We start from the raw sequence: 24,844 nt of genomic DNA on the forward strand, positions 1-24,844 counted from the left end.
CCTCATAGTCACCTGAGGCTCCTCAGCCATTCGTCATTCACTCATCAAACATTAAACATTTATTCATTCAACAACCACTTATTGAGCTCCTACTGTGTACACTCTAATCACAGGAGCACAAATATGAGTCAGAAATTAATTTGGCCCTTGGGACATTCATCATTGAGAAAGGTAATGGCATTTACATAAATCATCACCCCACAACCCAGGGCCTGGGTTGTGTAAATTCTCAGTCCAAAGCAAATCTCATTTGAATGAGTGGATGAATGAAGTTGGTGTCTACTACTGATCACTGCCACATGAGAATTCCCCTGGAGCTCGGACACAGCTCTTCTAGAAACAGCATAAGGAACAGCTCAGAAGAGGCAGGACTCCACAAATGGGTGGGTAGGGGCCTGAAGAGTCTTTTGACAGCTCCGTTCCCTTCTCTGGGCCTCCGTTTCCCCATCTTATGAGGGTGAGAGATGAGCTCTAGGTAACTCCCAGCAGTAACATTCGGTGGTTCTATGATCCCAGTTCCCGGCACTGTATGGGAATTTAAACCCAATCTCTCGCCCTAAAAATAACTATTGAATCACTGTCCCTCTGCCTTCTCAAGGTCACGCCTGTGTTTCTGTGGATTTCTCTTGGGAGACGAGAGAAGTGAGGGAATTCGATTCTAACTGTGATTGGCCTTCCTTTCTATTTAAACAACAGAAAAATATCCAATTATCCCATTGACAATTACAGTCTGCACATTTCACCGCAGGCACAGAAAACAGGCCAGCAGCAGAAAAGCAGCCACAGACCAGGGGTGCACATATGTAAGCCATTATCTGCTTGGAGACAGGCTGGCCTGCGGTGGCCTCCAGCTGGACGCCCCTTGCCAGCAGGCCAGGGGCTATCGGGGAGGCTGCCTGCCATTAGCTGTAGCCACACCCATACTGGCTCATCTCAGACTCCAGGCTGAAAGGAAACCAGGTGAGAACATGCCCAGTCTGGTCACCAACATGTCCTTAAGCACCCAAGCATCATACAAGGAACCTGATCTTCACTCAGTACGTACGTGTAGAAAAATTTTGTTGAAAGCTAATGAGTAAACAACTACCTGGATGAATGAGTGCATGGCTTGTTCGTGTGATGCCCCCAAGAACACAGTGGAAAAGACAGACTGGATAGAGTATTGGCCAGCACTCAGGCCCAAGCACCATCTGGGAACACCTATCCAAGCTCCGTTCCTTAAAGCTGACCCAGGGCAAGTACCTTAACCTCCGCAAGCCTTAGTTTCCTCATGGGGCAGATGTATGTGCTGCTCAGGTTCCCCTTTAAGGAAGGACGTGTTGTCCCCAGCTGCTGGGAGTATCACTAGCTAACAGCCTCCAGCCGCCAGGCCTTCAGACTGTCTCAGAGCCACCTCACCTAAGGTCATACCCTGGCCCACGGCTGCCCACTCAAAAGACATATCAAGTGGGATTTGAAGACCCTGGCCACCCTGTACAATGAACAAAACTGTGATTCCCAGGCTCCCTGTGAGGGTAGCTGAAGTCACTCAAGTCTTCTTCCTCCACCTGGTCCTGCTTCTGTCTTCTCCCTTCCCTGAGTGCTGGTCCCAAAGGTACTCCCTAATAGCCACTCTCAACTCTCAACTCCGTCCCAAAGGCTGCTTCCCAGAGAACCCAACCTGTGGCCCATCACTTGCAATATAGAGATAATAATCAGCACACATGTGTGCGGTCTGGCGGGTACATTCGGCGGGAGCCAAGGTTACACGGCTGGTAGGAAGTGGAGCTGGGACTCAAGCCCAAGTCTGATACCAAGGCCTATATGTTTCCAACCACTTAGACCCACATTCAAGTTTCCAAGAGGAGGGTTTCGTTCTCTGGCTTATTTTATTATTTTTAAATATGAAAGCTTTCCAGGAGATGTAGTTGGAGTTGAGAACCCTGACATTCCCTCTCCTATTGTCCATGCCAACTTGGCATGGGATCCCAGCCCCTGACCTGGAGCCCACGCCTAGATAAGCCTTTTTTTTTAATGCTATTTACTCATAAGGGTCTCAAATACCAAAGGCCTAACCCCTATGATTCACCCAAGCTGCTGGATGATCTCACGCATCTTGTCAGTATTTGTTTATTTTGCACATTGAAGTGAACAATGAATGGCACTTCAGAGTGAAGTTCAGTTTCAGTGAAACACGACAGAGAGAAGTCAATTATCCAGCATTAATTATTTGTCTGGGGACAATAACCATGGTGTTATTCCCCCACTAAAGAGGCCTCTATAGCTTGGAACAAGAGGAAAGAAGAGGTAGCTGCTATTATCTGTCCACAATGCAGCATCAGATTGGATAAATTAACCCCTCTGACATCCTGTAAAGACACATAAGCCTTCTTCACGAACATGGCCCATGCACACAATTAATAGGCTGGTAGGGCCCAGGGATTGTGTTCCCCTAATATTCCGGCAATGCCAGGCTATGAATACATTAAAGGAAATACCACCTTCTCTCTGCAGCCCACCCTGCCCTGTCAGAACTTTAGGGCTGAAGACATTCTAAGCAAACCCCTTCTCAGGTTGTAGCTTTGTGGCCAGCCAGAACTCTTGGGGTCATGTTAGTCTGGGGCTCTCCTCCCAAGATATGTGTGTAGAATATCAGTTAGAAACCCTAGCCCGCCTCCAAAAAGAAGAGTAATGTAACTTCTAAATCATTTTAATGTAATTTAATTTCCTCTTATCCTTAAAACTTCTGAGGCGATTGGAAGTGTGATGGAGAGAGACAGTGGTCCCCAGAGGCTGAAAGGGTGCCAGGGTCTGATCTACCTTTGCCCCACATTCTCTAGACCAGGGACCTAGTCTTTATCTGAAGAGGTTCTAGCAGTTACTGTGTACAGGCAGGATGCATTAGACATATTATCTTAAATTCTCATTATAACTCAATGACGTAAGTATAAACATGCCCATTTCATAGACAAAGAAAGCTGAATCTTGAGGTTATAACTACTATGCAGCAGAACCAAGATAAGTTGAGTCAGTCCTGACTCCCACACAATCCTAAACTGCCCTGTGACAGCAGCTTCCCCAGCCCCAGCACAGGCTCTCCGGTCTGACTGTCCCAGGACCCAGGAGGCTCTGAGGAGCTGTCCCAAAGCCCCATTGTGTTAGACGAGGTTATCAAAAGGACGTGGCCATCGGTTCACCCGTGCACTGGACCCCAGCCACCTGAGGCTCCTCACCGCCTGCCCTGTCCTTGGAATGTGCATTCCACTTGCCTTCCCCCTCCTAGAGGCTGCCCTCGGGACACAACCTTGAGATAGTGATGTGGTGCCGAGACTGTCTGGGTAGTATACTCAACTGAACCCACTTAAGGCCTCCATATACACTTTTAAGATTTTGCAGCAGGTGCGGAATCTACACATCTTGCGGCGGCTGAAGACAAGCCTCATATATAAGTTCCCTTGCGTACGTAACCTGCTGCCCACCAATCTGGGTGGCCCGCCTCCTTCTTTGGTCTCTCTCTGCCCTTTGATTACAGAGGCTGGTTTCAGATTACACCTGGGAAGCTCCCCAGGTGCTTACCAACCAACATATCGCCAGAGCTGTTTCTGCCCACCTGGCTCACAGGTACCGAGCTACTGCCTGGTGTGGACAGCAGCCAGAAAGACTATGAACACTTCATCTAGAATAGCTCCACTTTCTCCCGGCTTAAAATATTGAGCTGCTAGGAGTGTCTGTTGCTGATTTCTGATTTTCTCACCGAGGTCATTTGCCAAGAGGGGTCAGGGAAAGGATTTCTAGAAGACTTCCCTGAGATCACCCTCATGAAGAGCCACAGCGGACCTCTGACATGGAGTAGGCACTCAATAAACAACAGGCCCCCTATGTAGCTTTCCCTGAGTGAGACACTTTGCACATAGCAACTCAGTCAATTCACACGTTAACCCTATGAAATAGGTACTATTTTTACCCATTTTTATAAGTGAGGGAACTGGGGGTCTGACAGGATTCGAGAATTTGCACAAGGCCACACAGCTAGTGAGGGGAAGAACCTGGCTTTGAAAGCAAGCAGTCATGAATTCAAAGGCCATCAGCCGCTCCAACATACACGTATCCCAACAGGTTTGCACCTCACGATCCCTGAGCTCTGCCTAAGACACACTGTGTGGAAAGTTACTTGGGTCCCCAGGTGATCCCTTATTCTCCATGTTAGCCTGCACAGAAAAGTCCTAACTACATCTCTAACAGTGTTTTCCATTCTAAGTAGCATGCACGAGATACATGTCACACCCGTATACTCCCTTATAATGATGGCCTCATAGGGGTTAACCCAGTACCAGTAGACTTTTAGCAAATACTCATTATTTTTTTCTGATTTTAAAAGCAACATACATGGGGCGCCTGGGTGGCTCAGTCGGTTAAGCGGCCGACTTCAGCTCAGGTCATGATCTCACGGTCCGTGAGTTCGAGCCCTACGTCGGGCTCTGTGCTGACAACTCAGAGCCTGGAGCCTGTTTCAGATTCTGTGTCTCCCTCTCTCTGACCCTCCCCCGTTCATGCTCTGTCTCTCTCTGTCTCAAAAATAAATAAACGTTAAAAAAAAATTTAAAAAAAAAAAGCAACACACAGTAAGAAAAATACTCAAAAACCAAACAACATGGAAATGAATAATGTGTGGGGTGCCTGGGTAGCTCAGTGGGTTAAGCGTTCAACTCTTCATTTTGGCTCAGGTCATGACCTCAGGGTGTGTGGAATCAAGCTCTGCATCAGGCTCTACACTCAGTTCAGAGCTTGCTTGGGATTCTCTGTCTCCCTCTCTCTTTGCCCCTCCTCTGCTCTTGCTCTCTCTCTCTCTCTCTCTCAAAATAAAATAAATAAATTAAAAAAAAAAGAAATGAATAATGTGATAAATTGAAACCCTCCATAATTCAGGTGGGGGGTGAAGGACAGAATAAAGGTAAGATGTCAGTGATACATGTAATATGTAAAACAAAACATACAAGACAAATCAACAATGACTTAACAGTCTTGTAAGGCTACTTGGATTCTGTTGCCTCAAAACGACCCCATCAAAAGATCTCAGAAAAAAATTTAAAAAGCAAGGCAGAAACCCTTGAGCCCTCAGTTGAACACTTCCTCTGTAGACCAAACCTGCATTACTGACTAAACAGCCCAGTTTGCCTGGGGCTGAGGTGTTTTCAAAGTCACAAAAGTTTCAGGGCCCACATCAGGACAGTCGTGGGGCATCTGGGACAGTGGTTCACCATAGATTCACTGGCCTGGTACTTTCCCCTTCAGTTCTGGTGCTGGCCCCCCAAACCAGCCAGGTGTCCACAGCTCCCAGCTGTGTGAAGTCACCTCTGGGGCTCTGTCTCTCTTTCTTCTCACTGCATCGTCTGCCCTTCACCCTCTGCTCAGTGTGTTCCTCCATCCTCCTCCCCACCCCTCTCCCCTGCCCAGCTCAGGGCGACAAATATTTCTGGAGGATCTGCTCTGTGCTCAGTTCTCTCCCTGGTGCCCTCGAAGAAGTAGAAGACACCTAAGGGTAGACTGTCCCTTTCAAGAAGCTCAGAGAGAGTCTTCCATAACCCCGAGGGCCCCCAATGGCTCCAGCCTCCTTGCCCAGGTGGGATCAGGAACCCCCTCCAGGGTCTCCTATCTTAGCAGAATACCCCATTCAATTATGTTTCATTGTCTGCCTGCATCTTAAGGAGACTGTCCCTTGGGGGACTGGACATGCCTGATTCCTTCATGTCTCAGGGCCCACTTGCATCAGTATTTGCTGAGTGAACATAGCATCCCCAATGCTTTGTCTTAAGCTTCCACCCCAGGACAGTGCATGGAGAGGTGGAGCCACCTGCAGCCTCAAGATCCTGGAGCTGGGCCTCAGCCATTGGCCAGATAGAGCAGGCCTGGCCCTAAGAGACACCTATGGGACTTACCGCTGACTCGGCAGAGGGATGGAGTCCAGGTGGCGGCCTCCAGGCAACGCCATCATGTTGATCCCAATCTGCAGCAAAGCCTGCCTGCAGTGGTCGTGACCCTGGAAAAAGAGAGGGCAGGATGGGGTCAACAGATGTCCTTAGAGAGAAGGCTCAATCACTTTCGCTCTCAGATCCAGGCCACAAGGAGCCAAGGCAGCTATGGAGGGAAGGCCCCCCAACCTTCCTCTCCTTTTTGAACTGGTTTACACTCCACTGCCCTCACAAGTAGTGCAGGACTTAGTCTAACGTCCCAAGCTCACCATGAATCCCTACAATCTTTTATCTCCCAATATCAAACATTTGCCTGACCCATCTTGCTTTGTACCAAACACAGGGACACACAGACCAGCAAATATTGCATGGGACATACTCATACTCTGAAAGTATCTATGGTTTATCTGAAATTCACATTTCACTGGGCAGCTGTATTATTTGCTAAATCTGGAAAGTCTACATGCTAATTCTCTATAACCATCACAGCGCTGGGTTATTCATGTCGATTATGCATGGGAAATGTGACTCTGTAGTGGGCATAGTGGTTGCTTCCCAAAATCCATTCCGCTTCAGATGATATAATTTCACTCGAACTGCTAGTAACTGGTTCAGAAATAGGCATGGGACTCAATTCAGACCAATGAGCCATGATAGGATTGCTTCTTAAAAAAGTTTTCTTTCTCCCAACTGCAAACCACAGGAGACAGTATCTCTCCCATTGGACCTGAACAAGGAAATACGTCACATCATTGCTGCTGGAGACCAGCTTGCAATCAAGAGAGGACCTAGCTGGGAGAATAAAGCTGGCACATAGAGAATAATAAATTTGGGTCCCTGGTCACTAAGCCACTGAATCAACGAACCCTGGAGTCTGGCCGACCCCTAGGCCTTCCTGTTATGTAAAATGATAAAGTCCTTGTTGTTTAAAGTGAATTTTGTTAGTGGACAGCCAAAAGCAGTCTGATAAAGATAAACCAGATTCCAGGGGCCTCCGTCTCAGCACTGAGGACCCACCTGGGTTGTCTGTGCCTCAAAAGTTGCACCAAGACAATGGTGCCCTTCCTCCATCCAATCAGCTGCCCACCTGTTTGACTCCTCCTGTTACCTTGTCCCTTCCTTGTTCTTCCTCTCTGCCACCTCCTTCTCCAAGCTGGTGAGGAAGTTCTCCCTGAGGAAAATGGAGATTCTTTCACCGTTGCCTGGGTAAAGCAACAGAAGAAGGGTTGGCCATCACCCAGCATGCCCTGCGCTTGAGGACAGCAGATTTCAAGACTTTCAGGGAAAACGCAAGTATGAGCTTGTGGGAAGATAACAGCTGAGAAGAGGGAGATAAGTCCAGAAAAATTAAACTCTTACTCCATGATTACAAATGACCCTTATGAGAAAAGAGTGGAGGAGGACTTTAATTAATAGTGATCACGCTGGACATAAAGTACCCTTTATGATGCTTGGAATAAAGAATAAGACAGTTGATCTGAAAAGTATGGGAGACAGGAGCTCAGAATAAACTAGGGAATTGTGTAATTCCAGAGACTCATGGCCACTGCCTGTCTCCCAGTCTGTGGGTCCCACCACAGTATGAACCCCTCAAGGGCAGGGACCCTTTGTGCTCCTAGCACTGAGCCAAGAGCCGGGCATGCAGCAAGCACTCTATGGGTCTGTTGAAAAGATGAGTGGAACACATTTTTAGTACCTTTCTGCTGAGCTCTAATTCTTTATCTGTAACTGAGAGTAATAATATCTATTGTACAGGGCTATTACAGCAATGACAAGACATAAAGAATATGGAACTGTCAGGCCCGGGTGAGAGCTCGATAAATAGTAGCCTTTGTTATTCTTATGCCCAGAGAGTCCATTGTATACCTGCCCTGTGGTCAGCTAGGTTGAGGGAGATGCAGCAAATGAGACAAAGCATATAAAGCTTTGATAGTGCCCATCAACATCAGGAGTATCACCATTGTTATTTCTAGCATTATTATCATTACTGAAAAAGTATATTTTTGAAATCCAGTGAGTCAGCAGGCACAAAAGGATGGCACAAAAGAAAAAAACAACAAAAGGAGGTAACTGTTCCCTTTCCAATTTGTTTGAACTCAAAAAGGAAATATCAGCTTTTCAGAGTGAATGCTATGACGTCATCAGATAGCAGTGAGCAAGCAGATCTCATTTTACCTCCATCTCCGTCACAAAGAAGAAAGGGGTACAGAGTAAGAACAGTCAAGAAGGAATTTGAGCTTATGGCAGGTGAGGACACGGAGGCGGTAAGGAAGCTGCAAGGCCCTTTTGAAGTGTGAAGCAGTTAGGGTTCTGTGAGGAGATGAAGCATGCCCTTGGTATTGGAGGACCTTTGGATCTGATCAAGTCATATCTGATGGACCTAGAAAAAGGGAGCGCTGTCATGAGCAGAAGGATGCAAGAGAATGATGTGAATTTCTAAGAGGTAGTTTCTAGAAACATAGCTTGGTGACCATGAAATTCTAGAACAGATGCCTAACTGCTGATCTGTGAGCCCTTTGGGCAGAAGCCAGCTAGAGCACAGTAGGAACAAGTCATGTCCAAACCATCTGCTTCCGTTTCGTTAGGGACCACTGGGCTCCTAGCCGAGGGGAACACAACAATAAACCTGATATATCTTGATTTCGCTTAAATGCCCTGATGAGACATCCTTGTTCAACCATTTCACCCATAGCCTCCCAGAGTTGTGCCAGTGGAGCCTTCCAGCAAACAAAACCTTCGTTCTTGTGATTGCATGTTTTCCCCGAGGCTAGAGAAGCCTCTTGGGGACATTTGGGAAGCATCTGTATCAAGGACCTATTCACAGACTATATTATTTATGCCTGCCTCTTTTCCCCAGTAGGACAAGACTCCTTGATGCCTGAAACCAAATCTTGCTCAATGTGGGACTGATCCCAGGACCCTACATAATGATCTGCATGGTTGAAGCCAGGATTATGAGTCAGATTGGCTCTCAGGAGAGCCATGGTTCATATTCAGTGCGGATGAGGCACAGGTAAGAGAGAATATCTGGAAAGTGAGATAGGAAGGACCAAGAGTTTAACCCAGCTGATGTTTATAAAATGTCTCCACCAATAATAAGAGCTAATATTTACTGAGTGTGTACCATGAGCCAAGCACTGTTCTAAATGCCTCATATGGTATTAACTCATTGAATACTATCACCATCCCCCTGTTACTGATGACACAGAAATTCAGTGGAGGTATATGCATTGCTCAAGATCACAATGCTGGTAGGTGACAGAGGACTAGGATCAAGGTTTTAGGATTTAGAGGGGAGGTGCTAGAGCAGGTGGAGATGATGATGGTAACAAACGAGTGGCACATGTCTGGCATTTGCTAACAGGAAGCCCGACTCCATTCCATGGTGGCAACTACACCCAGCCCCAAGACCTCACAGCCAGCCAGCCCTCTTCCCTGTCACCAGTGCCTCCCGCTGCTCCCATCCCCCGGAAGGACTGTGAGTGTCCTCCAGCTTCGTCTAGTGCCGGCTCTCAATAACGCAGCCGGAGGACAGAACAACGGTCCCTGCAGAAATGAAGCAGATTGCAAAGACTGCAGTCAAAGGGTACAAAGAAGACAGGCACGGACAGTGGGGACATCTCTTCTGTTCCTCATTTCTTGGTTCCTTTTGCGAGAATCGTGTGGACAGTTGTGGGCCCCAAAGGGATCAGGAGATGAGGAAACCACAGTCCCAGCTAAAGCCTAAAGTGTCACTAGCTTTACAGAGAAGCCTATTTCAAGCATGCAGCCCTCAGGAAAGCCCCCAAAGGCTGCTGCCCCGGCAGCCGCCTCCCCTACTGCCCTGCACTGGACTCATCCTACTGAGCAGAGAGATTCCGATTACACACCTCCAAAGCTACATAGCATGTCAGGGAGTGGATTCAAAGTAGCCCCTTTGCCCCACACTGTCTGTCCTCAATGTTATTGCAAAAAGAACTTGAATTTTGGGGTCTGACAGATCTGGATTCAAATCCTGACTCTGTACCAGATTGGTACCTGAGCTTGAGAAAATCATGAACACCCATGAATGTGGTTCCCTCCATTATACCTGCCTCCTAGGAGCTTCATAAGGATTAAATGAGATCACTTACAAAAGCCCCTAATAGATTAAAATAAAATAAAATAAAATAAAATAAAATAAAATAAAATAAAAATCATGTGCTTGACACATGGTAGCTTCAAGAAGAAGTGTTCCTCCTCATGGAAGGAGTTATTGAGAAATGTATCTCAGGGCAGAGATGCTGTCTTGCCCATAAGAGGGGTAGAAAAGACACGTGCAGAAGTGAGCAAGAAAGAGGAAACTCCATTACCTCCAGCCCCAACCCCTAACCCCACCCAAAGCCCTTCCTAACTCATTGGAAATCTCACCCTGGAGCTTTGCAGCCTTTGTTCTGAAGACTCTTGGCTATGCCTTCCCATCCCAGGAAAGGCTAGTTTACAAGAAGGACTTGAAGCCTTAAGTGTCTCTGATTTAATTCCATGCCCAATGAGACAACGGCTCATTTAGACAGCTCATTTCTGCTCCTACATCCCATTAGAGGCAGCCCTAGCTCACCTCCATTTGGCTAACAAGCCAGCTTGGGCTCAGAAGGAAATGGAGGCGATTTACAGCAAATTATTCAATTAGAACAATGACTGGGGCGGTTTCTGCCATTGTCTAATGGGCCAATCCCAATACAGCTCGAGGCTAGGCTGAGATTATTTAATCTGCAGAATCCATTAGGGCTGTCAACAGGGGCAGGACAGCAAATATTGTGGAAAGCAGTTAAACTCCAATGCAGCGCTGGGTACTGGGAGGAGGCAGCTGGGGGTGGGGTGGGGGAGGGGTGGCTGGGAGAGGAATGAGACGTGGGGATTCAGTCATGTCCCTCATTATGTGATCCTCTGACCCCTCATTTTTCTCCTCCCTAGAATTTATCATAATTGTAACTAAACAATTAACTGAAATTAGTAGCTTAATGTTTTCCCCCCTGAGGATCCCAGTGTCAGGGACTAGAGGTCTGTCCTGCCCACTGCCATATCCCCCACCCCGCTCCTGACTCTGTACCTGGTGCACAATTATCAGATCCACTAACACTTCCTGACTGCCTGGATGGGTTCTCACTGAATGAGCCCTGGCAGGTGCCTGTCCTGCTGCACTGTGATGAGTATTCATTGAGAGGGTGATGGGAGGGCCTTTTCCAACCATGCAGGCTACAGGGAGAGGGCTCTGCATCCTTACACCCACTGACACAGAGCCACCTGTCCCCTCCTGAGTTTCTGTGGCCCTCACTGCCTGATCACACCTGGCTAAGCAGGCTCCCTCCCCACCCCCAGCTGTGACCCAACAGGTTCTCCCAGACAGAGAGACAGGGACAATGGACAGTTGCATCACAACTGCAAAAACTGCAAAAGAAGCAAGTGGGTGCTCAGGGAGGTCCAGAGGGCTTCCCAGCAGTACTAGGTGAGAACAGGTGGGGAAAAGGGGTCAAGGCCTGACTTCAAAGCTGACACTTGCAAGAGGAGTGTGAAAACACAGGAGAAAGGAAGGTGTGGAAGGAAGGGTGGGCAGACAGAGGGAAGAACACGGGGAGATTAAGGAACTGCAAGTGCTTCTAGAAGGCTGAAGTGAGCACCCCAGGCTGGTGATGGAGTTTAGAGGAAACGATCCCAGTAGCGTGGGAATACAGAAAAAGGAGTGGCCACTTTCAGTTGGGAAAGTAGGCCACATTTCTTAGAGGAGACGACATCTGAAGTGGGTCCTGAATGCAGGGTGGGATTTTGCCAGGTGAAATGGGACAAGGACATTCAGTGCCAAGAGAGCAGTGTGAACAGTGGCATAAAGACCAGGAAATGAAGCAAGTATTCAGGGACCCAGATCTCTCGCAGGGCGCTGGAGGGAAGGTGCTTCCGTGGTCCTGCATACGAAAGGAACAGATTCTTTGGCCTCTTTCCTGTGGGTGGTAGGGAGCCACTGATGGTTTGAGCAAGGGAGTAAAATGATCAGAGTGAAATTTCAGCTCCCATGGTGACCAGTAAGTGGATGGACTCCAGGGAGTGGGGCCAGTAGCAGCGGTCCATTTAAGAGACAGGTGCAACTCCCAAGGGGACCACCAAAGCCCTGGGTTGGAGGCATGGAGACCTGGGGTAAAAAGGAGGGCGGCTGCAATGAGCTTTGGGAGGTAACAGCAATGAGCTTCCCTCCTCACCCCAACTCGAGGCACTGTTGATCTGTGGGAGCATGGCAGCAGTCCTCGAGATATTTCAGTATTGCTAGCTGGGGTGGCCAGCATGCTGCAGCAATCAGATACTCTAAGAACCCTCATTCCCAGGGGAGATGCAAGAAACTAAGCAAGCTGTCACCTAGCCCTACTGAATAGACTGAGCCTCATGAAATATAGACAGCTCCGGCTCCCTGGAGGAAGCCTGGGTGGGCCCTCACAGCTGTCAGGCAGCAGAGGCAAGCAGGTGGGCAGAATAGACCTCAGGGCTCACAGGAGCTGGGCTTGCCCCTCAGGCCCTGAAGACCCTGGCCAGGCAGCCGAAAAGGACTGTGCATCAGACCTCAGCCCTGCTCCTCAATTCCAGAGCCAGAACAGTTTCAACAAAGCACAAACAAGGCCCCAAGCCTCCCCTTGATTAACTGGATACATCTACCTTCTAGGCTTTACCTAAAAGGTAACAAGAATCCCACCTGCGCAAATATGTCCGGGGCAAGACTAGAGCCCTCCAGCCACAATCTGGGCAGCCTTCCTGGAGGAGCTCACATCATACTGTTAGAGTATTAGAATTAATAGGAGGCCTTAGAGATTATTCCCTTGTAATAATAACTATAATGATACTAATAATAAGTAGGAGGAGAAGAGGGAGAAGAGGGTGCTATTTGTCAGGCACTGTTGTAAATGCTTTATAGTTATTCATCCTCAGAATAATCTTATGAACAGCTCGTGTTAGCCCCATTTTTCAGATGATAAAACTGAATCACAGAGAGATTAACATGGGCAGATGGAAAGACATGTTCAGAGAGGGGAAGAGATCTGCCTGAGGTCACACAGCAAACTGAGCTATATCTGGAACTTGCATTCGGGTTTTCTCACTCCCAGAAACTTCCCCATGAGAAATCCAAACAAGGCTTTGTATGGTTAGAGCCCAGAGAGACCCCACTCAGGCTCAGTGTGATTTTCCCTGGGAAATCAATGGCTCTGGCAGTTCCCCATCTATAAATCTAGGATAATTACTCATGCTCTTTCTCCTTTGCTGTAGCTATCAAGCACAGGAGAATGACCAGTGGATAGGAAACCGCAGGGAATCCTAGTCTAATTCAGCTCAGCCTTGGAATAAGACAGGCAGGTTGATGCAGAGATGTCCACGAGTCCTCAGAGGTCTGAGAGAAAGGAGCCAGAGTTAAACTCTCCCTGCTGAGGTCCAGGTGCCCCAGTCCCTGATCAATATGATTGCCCATCCTCTAAAGGGCTCCAGCTTGTCAAAGCCAACTGCCAGGCAGCCTCTCTTAAATGAGCATGTGTAATTGTCCCAGGGGGAAGCCCAAAATTCCTGGAACCAGGAAAGCCATGGCTGCTCCATCTTGTATCTCAGGGTGGCCCCTTCCTGATTCTAGGGCTATGACACCCCAGCTGCCCATAAGAGGAGCACCCAGCCCTGAACCACACAAGGAAACTACAGTTACTGCCATCTGGGAGCTGGCCCTGAGCTGCTGATCATCTAATAGGCAAAAGTGAGACACTGGTACCCCAGACGTCCAAGACCTTAGGCAGAGTGTAGCCCCCGAGAGAAGCTATGCCGGGCCTTTGGGCCACCCCCATCCAGAACCCCTGTTGCTTAAGAACACAAATTCGGAGTCAGTGCCTAGCTGTGTGACCTTGGGCATTAAGTGTCCTTATCTGTGAAGTGGGGTACATAATAAAGATAATGGGAGTAATGGTTCCTTCCTCATGGCACTGCTATGCGGATCAGTGAGATCACAGATGTGAAGTACCTGGCACACAGGGGTGCTCAGAATCAGACTGGTTCTGTTTCTCTTCTGGTGAGGACAAGTAGCCAGCAGCAGGGGGGGCAGCCAGATGGAGGCCAGTCTACAGCCTCCTGAACTATATCCAGCTAGTCAACTGCTTTTTACTCTTTCACTATTTAATTATCCCCTCTTACTTTCTAACTTTTCCTGATGTGAATGTTAGCCAACTGCTCAAATGTTCCTTAGCTCCGATTTGCAAAAGGAGAGCCCTCTCTCACTGGGCCCAGATCCCAGGGTGCTAAAATTAACAATCAGTATACTTTAAGCTAATGACTTACTGGTCGTGACTGCCACGAACAGACATAACTCTCAGATAAAAGCCATTAGAGAAAATTGAATAGCTCCAGCGTGGTGAAAATTTGGATACATCCTGTTTCATAAATCACGCTCAGGGGTTACGCTGGGCGAGCTATTTCCCTCTCTGAGTCATGATGAGGCCCCAGGTTGAAGGGGTCTATATACCCTTGGGAAAGAAGACATAGGAGGGAGAAGCATACGATCTGGGGCATAGAGTGAGTCAAACATGAAAAAACAGCCAATTTACAGAATGCTGTATTATCAAGGCTCATTTCTGCCTGGTACGCTGCATATCACAGCAGCGTTGAAACGGTGCACTGCATGGTGTCTACTTCAGAGTAGGAGTTCAACAAATATTGGTCATTACCCAACAGGGGATTCCATGGTTCTCCAAAAACATCTTGCTCTTCCATAATGCTATGCATTGCTCATGGCATCCCAACACGTCCAGATCAAAATCTCCTCCACTCTCTTTTTCTATCTCCAGGTCATACCAAGGTTTCGGGACGCAGCTCTAATCCCACCTCATCTGGGAGGCCATCTCCAACCACTCTAACCTATGTGATTTCTCCCTCCAAAGAGTTACCTAGGACTCAATAAAGCTGCGAGGTCTTGAACAGTTTTAAGTTATAATGGTAGGTATGCTTTCTCCATGGCCCTCTCTCCTCCCCTGTCTGCCCGTTAAGTGATGCCAGAGCAACTGGAAAGCCACACCAACACGGTGAGGCCAAAAGATGGAAGAAGATGAGTCCTGAGCATGATTTAGAGTAGAGCCACCCAACTCACATCAGTCTGAAGGATAAACAAGAAATAAACATAATGTGTTTGGGGGCTTCTTTATTATAGCAAACAATCTGAATTAACCTAACTATGAAAACTAAAGTCAATGCTATATTTAAGGCATCCATAAGAGTGCTAGACACAGAAGTCTCTCAGTAAATATAAGTCCCTTTTCCTATCTTTCTTGGTCTTGTAGGAGATGGTAGAATACTGTGTTTGTCTAACAGTTAGCCTCTGGACATTGGCTCCAGTTCAGGCACAATATGGCTAGAGTCCAGAAGTTGATGAGGTGACAGTAGGATGGAATAAATACCTACAAACATTTAAAGTCCTATCAATTCTGAGACTACGATTCTGTTTCTCAGTTACTGCCTTGTCGCTCATATGTATCCATTCACAATAATAGCTACATTTTACTATACTCAGGTGGTTCTAAGGTGCATTTTTTTCATATTTTAGCATCTGAAATTGGGATGCATGTTTCAGTCAATGGCATCTTGGCACTGTGTTACAGTTTAAGTTAAAGCATATCTTCTTTTTTATGAAGCAACAGGGCATCTTACAATCTATGGCATTTTAAACTCAATGAAATATAATATTGGGCACTTTATTATGTGCCAAGCACTCTTCCAAGTGCTTCATACAAATAAATTCATTTATTTCTCAAAAAAAAAAAAAAATCCAAACTAATCAGTACTGCTATTATCCCCATTTTAAAGATGGGGAAATAAAGACCCAGAGAGATTCTAAAATTTGCCAAGGTACACAGCTAGTAAGTTGAGTGGCAATCAAGACAACATACCCTTTAAGGAACTCCATACTATGCCGCTATTTTTCAGCACCTGGTTTTTAGTTGACAACTGTGTCCCCTTCTTATAGACAACGCTCACACAGAAATTTTGTGTTTGGCAATATGATGGACCACATATTCTAAAATACTTTTCCATGAGAAGAATTTGAAAGGATTGACAAAGATGCTTGATGTTTTTTAAATGCATCACTGAGCTGGCAAAAAGATAAGAAATCTGGAGAGGCCAGGAGGAAAGCAAAAGCAGGAACCAGGGAAAAGAAGCAAGAACTGAAGGGAGTTTTTGCCCTAAGAACATCTGCTACTTGTATTCCTTAAGCTCTGTTTCACATGTGTATTGGGTAGGGAAAACTAGGCACAAAGCCTAGGGACTAGGGAAAGGATTAAATAGAGTCCAAAAGACCAGAAGCTCAATGTTAAGGGTAAATGAGAAATAATCTTCTATACAGAAGATGCAAGAAAAGTTGTATCTCAATTTCACCACTGAGTAAAGGAAAGTAAAATCTCTCCCTAGAATTAACGACCTTCATATAGGTTTGTGACCTGAGTTCACACTATCTATTGCCGGGGGGGGGGGGGGGGGGGGGGGGGGTGGTTGGTGGTGAAGGGACTCAATTAGAGAATTTAGCTTCAAGAAATAAAAGAGTCATGAAAATATTTTTCAAGGAACAAAGGCTATAAAATATAACCAAGCAGATTTGAGAAAGAACCAGATTTGAGATGGCACTTCTATAAATTAAAAATATAACAATTAAAATGAAAAAACTCATTAGAGATCTTAATCACAGCTCAAGGATGAATTAGTGTAAAAGACAGAACAAAAGAATTGATCTGAAATGCATCCCAGAAAGACAAAGGGAGACAAAACATGACAGAAGTAAAGCCAAGGAGTGAAAAGTCTACCAAGGATTTAATCAGATTTCCAAAGGGAGAGAAGAAAAAGAAAAGGGGGAAAAGTAATATTCAAAGAAATAGTGGCTGAAATTTTTCTCAGAAAGTTTGAAAGACAAAACAACTTTCAAACCCAGGAATGCCAATGAATTTTAAGCAGAAAAAATACAAAACATACACAAACCATAGAAAACTCATAAGACTGGGGTGCCCAGGTGGCTCAGTCAGTTGAGCGTCTGACTTCGGCTCAGGTCATAATATCACAGTTCATGGGTTTGAGCCCCGTGTCAGGTTCTGTGCTGACGGCTCGGACCCTGGAGCCTGCTTGGGATTCTGTATCCCCCTCTCTGCCCCTCTCCCGCTCATGCTCTGTCTCTCTGTCTCTCTCTAAAATAAATAAACATTAAAAAAAAATTTTTTTAAAGAAAACTCATAAGACTAAAGAACACCAAAGACAGAGAAGATTTTGAAAGTTTCCAAAGGGGAAAGAAAAAAAGAGAGAGAGAGAGAGAGGAATTAGATCAATAGGTGACCACTTAAGAGCAATGATGAAAGTCAGCTCACAATGAGAAAATATCTGATTACAGAGAATAATGGTCCTAAAATTCTATACACTGAGAAACCCTCTTTCAAAACTAAGGGTGAACTAAAGACATTTTCAAGCAGGTAAAAATCCCACAAAGGAAATTCTCTTTTTTTAACGTTTATGTATACATTTTGAGAGAAAGAGAGAGGGAATGAGCAGGGGAGGGGCAGAGAGAGATGGAGAGAGACAACCAATCCCAAGCAGGCTCTGCGCTGTCAGTGCAGAGCCTGATGTGAGGCTCAAACTCATGAACCATGAGATCATGACCTGAGCTGAAATCAAGAGTTGGATGCTTAACCAACTGAGAAACCCAGGCACCCCACAAAGGAAATTCTAAAGGATTGATTTCAGGCAGGAAAAATGTAATGCCTGACGGAAAATTTGAGATACAAGAAAGAATGGTGAGCAAACTTACTTGTAACTATTTCAGGAAATCCAAACAAATCTTGACTATAAGAAACAATTATACCTCATTTATGGGGTAAGAGAAAACAAGATAAATCTAAAATATTGCATGCGAATTCAAAAGGGGATGACTAAAGTAAGTCAAAGTGTTCTGAGTTCCTTTTATTTGAGGAGGAGGAAAATAGAGGTGTAAATTAACTTCAGCCTTATTAGGTTATGATTAACGCTGTAATATCTAGAGTTACCTTATTAGGTTATAATAAATTCTATAATATCTATGTATAACTAAAAGAATATATGTAAAGATAAAAATAAATATTACCATTCAAATAAGTTAAGAGAGGAAAAAATAAATGAGTAATAAAAAAAGCAATAAAAAAGAAGAAAAAAAGAAGTCTGGGGGGCAAGCATTAATAAATAATAGTAAACACAGTAAGGAGGGATGAATTAAATTAGCCAATTGTAAGCAAAGATTATAAAGTGTGCATTACACACACACACACACACACACACACACAAAGAGAAAGAGAAAGAGAGAAGTACAGAAAAAAGAGAGAAAGTGTGCTATGTTCTGTTTATAATATACCTAAAACAAAAAGACCCAAAACAGCTTAAGTTAAAGGCTCCAAAAGATATACCACAGAAATATTTACCTAAAGAATTCTGGTGCTAACGTATTCACATAATACAAGATAAACTTCAAGACAATAACTATGATAGAAATGAAGAGATTTGCTACATAAAAATAAAAAGATTAGCCCATCAAGTAGATATAATAGTGAGGATATACATAATAACAACAACAATCTTAAAATATACAAAATAAAAACTGAAAAATTTCAAGGAAAAATGAACAAATCAGAATCACAGGTGGAGATTACAACACAATTTTGTCATTAATTGATAGCTGAAGCAGAAAAATTATTAGTAACAGTATAGGATATTTGAATGACACAGATTAGATTTAGTGTTTATAAACAACACTGCATTCAAGTTATCAGGAATACACATTCTTTTCAAGGATTTATGAATTGTTCTTTTTCTTTTTTTTTAAATGACTAGTGACTGCTAGATCATAAGCAAGCCTCCACAAATTTCAAATGAGTGGTATCCTATAGACTGCAATCTCTACCCCAATACATATACCCCCATATATTTAGATATTTTAAACATACAAATTAGAGGTCAAAGAAGAAACTATAACAGAAATTAGAAAACAAACCCAAATGATTATGAAAATGCATATATAAAAATAATGTAGTATACAGGTAAGTAAAATTAAAAGCAAAAATTGAAGCATTAAATTAGAAAACAAGAAAATATAAAAATTAGATTTTTAACTTCTAACAGTATAAGAAATTTTAGACAAGAGGAGAATCATTCCAAAGAAATTAGCAGAAGAAAAATAGTTAATATAGGAACAAACATTAAGCAAAACACAACAAAGACACAAAACAAAATGTACACACAAATAAAAGGATCAACAGAGTTAAAGTTAGTTTTTGAAAATACAAATAAAATAGACAAACCTTTGGAAAGATCAGTGGGGAGCGGGGGGAGAGAGATCAGAAAAAAAAAAATAAAAGAAACACAAATAATCAATATTAGCAATAAAAGGGAGTTTATTACTACAGATGCAGCAGAGATAAAAGAATGTTATGGATAATATTATATGGACAAGAATATTCTGCAATATCACTGAAATCATAAACAAGTTAAATAAATAAGTTACTTGTTCTAGACAAATTTATAGAAAAATACAATTAGCCAAAATTGACTCAGGAAGAAATAGATCTATAACTACCAAATAAATTAATCAGTACTTTAAAAGCTTTCCATAATGAAAACACCAGGCACAGAGAAGTTCACAGATGAGTTTCTATCATTTCAAAAAAAAAAAAAAAAGACAAACTCACTCAAACTCTTCCAGAGAACAAGAAAAAAGAAAGCACACTTCAATTCATTTTAGGAAGCTGACATAATTTTGATACTGAAACTCAGCAAATCACAAGAAAGGAAATTCATGGGCCAATTTCGTGTAAGAACATAGATGAAAATATACTAAACAAAATATTAGCAAGAAGTCCAGCTGTATATGAAAAGGATAATAATATACTACGGCCAAGTTGGGTTTAGCCCCAAAATTCATGGCTGTTTTAACATTAGAAAATAGATGAAGGAAACTCACTACATTAATAGGGTAAAAAAGGAAAACCTTATGGTCATCTCAGTAGATGAATAAAACCAACTTTGTAAAATTCTACAGCCATTTATAATAAAATCTTTTAGTAAAGAAATAGACCCTCCCTAAATAGATTAAAGGGCATCTGCCCAGAAAAAATATATACCATACTTAATCACGACGTGTTGAAAGCATTCCCTATGAAACCAAAAACAAAATAAAAATGCCCAGCTCCCACTAACTTCTATTCATTATTGTACTACAGATCTTAGCTAGTGTAGAAAGAAAGAGAATTTGTAAGAATGGAAAGAACCCAAACTGTCATCATTTGCAGCTGATATGATGGGCTGCCACATCAGCCAGTGCACACAGCCAAGGGAGTGAGTGGGGGCTGTATCAGGCCTCTGCTGTGCCCTCCTGTCACACACCTTACACACGACTGGATCCACCAGTCACGTCTGGGGAGACATGGCTTTCCCTAATTGTTCCTAAAATGCAGCATGAGCTGGTAAGTCACTCTCGTTGTCAATATAGAAAACTCCAAAGTACCTACTAATGAACTATATTAATTCATAAAATGGCTTAGAAAGTTGGACAGAAACGAACACACAAAAGTCAAGTAGAGTCCTAGACACTGGCACAAACATAAAGTGAAATTTAGAAGAAAAAGCATTAACAAGAGCAACAAAAATATTTAAGGTATATAAAAATGAATCTTAAAATGTACAAGTTCCTTAATGAAAAAAACAAAAATTATGAAAAGATATTAAATAAGCCCAAAATAAATGAAAATTTATTGCATATAGATAGACATAGATACGAAAGGTAAATTTACCATAAACTGATATATAGATGATACAGTGTAATCCCAACCAAATCCTCACAGGATTTTTTTCCCTAGAACTTCATGAGTTAAATCTGAACTGTATAACTAAGATTATTCCTGAAAAAGAAAAATAAATTAAGGGACTTTTCCTGCCAGATAACAAGACTTATTTTCAAGTAGTATACACCATGTGATACTGACCCCAGATAAACTTAGAGAATCAACTGGCAAGCCCCAAAATAGACCAAAGCAACTGTAGAAATGTGATTAATGACAGTGGAGGGGGAAACAGAGGGAGTCAGAGTCAGAGCACACAGCACATCCCAAATCACAAGCAGAAAGTGAATGAGGGTATGTGTGCTGGGGGCTGAGGGGTGATTGCTCCTGCCTGGTCTATGAGGGGTGAGCTCCTTCTTGCCCACACACTCCTTTCCCTGAAGCTCCTGCTTGTCCCAGAGCAAAAGGGTTTGAGCCAGAGAGAACCAGGCAAAAGCGTTGCTCTAAAAGTCCCCTTCTGCAGACCAAAAAGAACAGCCATCTCCAGGAAAAGCCAATGAAAAAGCTTCTGAAAATGAGAAAGGAAAGGTTAATTAAGATGACCTGGTATATGAATGTTTTAATGTGTTGTTGAATTCAGTTAGAATGATCAAGTGGGATTTACCCCTGGGATGCAAGGAAGGTTCAACATACAGAAATCAATAAACATTTTACACCACATTAATAAAATGAAGGATAAAAAATTATATGATCCCCTCAACAGATACAGAAAAGGCATTTGACAAAATTCAGTGTCTTTTTGTGAAAAAAAAAAAAGTGTTCAACGAATTGAGTACCAAAAAACCATACCCCAACATAATAAAAAACAGATATAACAAACTCATAGTTAACATCATAGTCAATGATGAAAGATTAAAATCTCTTCCTCTAAGGTCAAAAACAGTACAATGGTGACCACTTTCAACACTCCCATTCAACATAGTACTGAAAGTCCTAGCCAAAGCAATTATTTAAGAAAAGGAAATAAAAGGAATCCAAATCAGAAAGGAAGAAGTAAAACTGGCTTTGTTTGCAGATGACATGATGTTATATATTCTTTAAAAACCCTAAAGAATCCACCAAAAAAAAAAAAAACTGTTAAAACTAATAAATGAACTCAGTATAGTTTCAGGATTCAAAATCGACATACAAAAAAGTTACATGTCTATACACTAATAACAGACTATCTAAAAAAGAAATAAAGAAAAAAATCTCATTTATAATAGCGTCAAAAAGAATGAAATACTTAGGAATAAATTTAACCAGGGAGGTGAAAAATACATACACTGACAACTATAAGACATTGATGAAAGGGCGCCTGGGTGTCTCAGTCAGTGGAGTACCCAACTCTTGATTTAAGCTCAGGTCATGATCCCAGGGTTGTGGGATCGAGCCCCACATCAGGTTCCATGCTGATCATGGAGTCTCCTTAAGACTCTCTGTCTCTCTCCCTCTGCCCCTCTCCTCTACTCGCTCTCTCTCTCTCTCAAAAAAAAAAAAAAAAAGACATTGATTAAAGAAATTGAAGAAGACACAAATAAATGGAAAGACATACCATATTCACAGCTGAGAATAATTAATATTGTTAAAGTGTCCATATTACACAAAGCCATCTACAGACACAATCTAATTCTTATCAAAATTCTAATGGCGTTTTTTTTTTCACAAAAGAGAAAACTATCCTAAAATTCAAATGGCACCACAAAAGACTCTAAATAACCAAAGCAATCTTAAGAACAAGGCTGGAGACATCACACTTTCTGATTTCAAACTATATTATAAAGCTATACGAATCAAAACTGTATGGGACAAGTATAAAAACAGACACATAGACCAGTGGAAAAAAACTGAAAGCCTAGAAATAATCTCCCATATGTATAGTTAACTAATATTTGATAGGGAGATAAGAACACTCAATAAGGAAAAGAGAATCTCTTCAATAACTAGTCACATTCAAAAGAATGAAATTGGACCCTTATCTTACACCACTCACAAAAATTAACTCAAAATAGATTAAAGACTTAGTTGTCAGACCCAAAACTGTAAAACCCCTAGAGGTCAATAGCAGGGGCAATGGGGAGGGGTGGGGGGAGGCGCAGCAAGGCTCTTCCTTCTCCTTAACTCCCTTGATCCTTTTCTTCTTCCTTCTGCTTTCTCTTCCCACCAGGTCTCGTCCACTTCCCCTAATGGCATCCCCACTCCTACATAAAGGCATGACTTCCCAGCACCCCACAGAAAATATGGTGCAGCCCCAGAAACTAACTCCCCATCACCACTTCTAAAAAAAAAAAACTGATTTGAAGGCATCTCCAAGTTTGAGCAAACAAAAATGTCAGGATTTCAAGCATCCCTGGTTTTGCACTGGAGACCCTTCACTACTAAATATCAAGATGAAAAAAAACTGGAAACTGATTGGAACCTTATTCGAAGTCACAATGGAAAGGTTTGTAGTGACAGCATCACCTGCTCCAAACCATTCTAAGATTGCTTTGTATGGGACTCCCCTGGATCCAGCCACTGACTTTGAGTTTCGAAGTGAGCTGCACAAAGACAGAGGAAAACTCTGCTGCACTTCTTACATCGTGGTTCTGAATCATGTTCGCAAGTCCACCATTAGTGACCACCTTAAGTCAAAGACTCATACCAAGAGGAAGGCAGAATTTGAAGAGCAGAAGGTGAGGAAGAAGCAGAGGCTCCTAACTGCATCCCTTCGGTGCAAAAGTACTGTGCACACAGAGAAAGTGTTCTCTGGCACTTTATGAAAATGTGCCTAGAAGCCAACATCCCACTTGAGAAGGCTGATCACCCAGCAATCTGTGCTTTCCTGTCTTGTCATGTGAAGAGTAGAGGCTCCAGGAGAGATGCAAACCATAAGAGACTCTTAAATATAGAGAACAAACTGAGGGTTGATTGGGGAGAGGGTAGTGGGGGGAGAAAGGAAAATGGGTGATGGGCATTGAGGAGGGCACTTGTTGGGATGAGCACTGGGTGTTGTATGTAAGCGATGAACCACGGGAATCTAACCCCAAAACCAAGAGCACACGGTACACACTGTATGTTAGCCAATTTGATAAAAAATTATATTAACAAAAAGAAGAAGAATGGAGGCTCCATACCTAAGTCAGACCAGCTGAGGAGAGTATATCTGCCTGATGGACAGAAGAACGAGAGCCAACTCGTCAATTCACAAGGTTGTTGACGAAGAGGTTACCACCATTGTGATCAAGATAAATGTGGAGCATTAAAGTTAACAAGATCAAAAGAAAACACAAGCAACAGAAGTAAAAATAAACAAGTGGGACTACATCAAACTAAAAAGCTTCTGCACAGCAAAGAAACAGTCAACAAAATAGAAAAGTAACCTGTAGAATGGTTAAAAAAATTAGCACACTATATATATAAGGGGTTAATATTCAAAATATATAAGGAGCTCATACAACTCAAGAGCAAAAAAAAATTTTTTTAATTTAAAAATCAATTGTAAAATGTGCAAAAGGCTTGAATAGACACTTTTTTTCAAAGAAGACACACAAAGGACCAACATATACGTGAAAGGTGTTCATCATCACTCATCACCAGGGAAATGCAAATCACAACCACAATGAGACATCACCTCACACCTGTCAGAATGGCCAGCATCAAAAAGACAAGAGAGAATAAGTAAGTGTTGGTGAGGACATCGAGAAAAGGGAGCCCTCATGCACTGTCAGTAGGAATGTAAATTGGTACAACCACTATGGAAAATAGTATGGAAGCTCCCAAAAAAATTAAAAATAGAACTATTGGGGCACCTGGGTGGTTCAGTCAGTTAAGTGTCTGACTTTGGCTCAGGTCATGATCTCACAGTTCATGGGTTCAAGCCCCGCATTGGGCTCTGTGCTGACAGCTCAGAGCCTGGAGCCTGCTTCAGATTCTGTGTCTCCCTCTCTCTCTGCCCCTCCCCCATTCATGCTCTGTCTCTCTCTCTCTCTCTTCTTTCTCTCTCAGGAGTAAATAAACATTACCCTACAACCCAGCAACTGCACTCCTAGGCATTTATCCAAGGGATACAAG

At 43.3% G+C, this 24,844-nt stretch overlaps 1 protein-coding gene and 1 pseudogene across 2 annotated transcripts in view; one reads left to right on the forward strand and one right to left on the reverse strand.

Moving 5' to 3' along the window:
* The window catches only part of INSC (INSC spindle orientation adaptor protein), a 128,864-nt gene that overhangs the window by 86,137 nt on the left and 17,883 nt on the right, over nt 1-24,844 (reverse strand). For both annotated transcript variants that reach the window (XM_078433261.2, XM_078433260.2), the window contains exon 2: nt 5,916-6,016. In XM_078433261.2, coding sequence (XP_078289387.1) covers nt 5,916-6,016 — 101 coding nt within the window. The remainder of the gene's footprint in view (nt 1-5,915; nt 6,017-24,844) is intronic.
* LOC132662227 (CGG triplet repeat-binding protein 1-like) lies at nt 22,921-23,990 on the forward strand (annotated as a pseudogene).

This window comes from Panthera onca, chromosome D1 (assembly GCF_046562875.1).
Source record: "Panthera onca isolate mPanOnc1 chromosome D1, mPanOnc1 haplotype 2, whole genome shotgun sequence".
NCBI lineage: Eukaryota > Metazoa > Chordata > Mammalia > Carnivora > Felidae > Panthera > Panthera onca.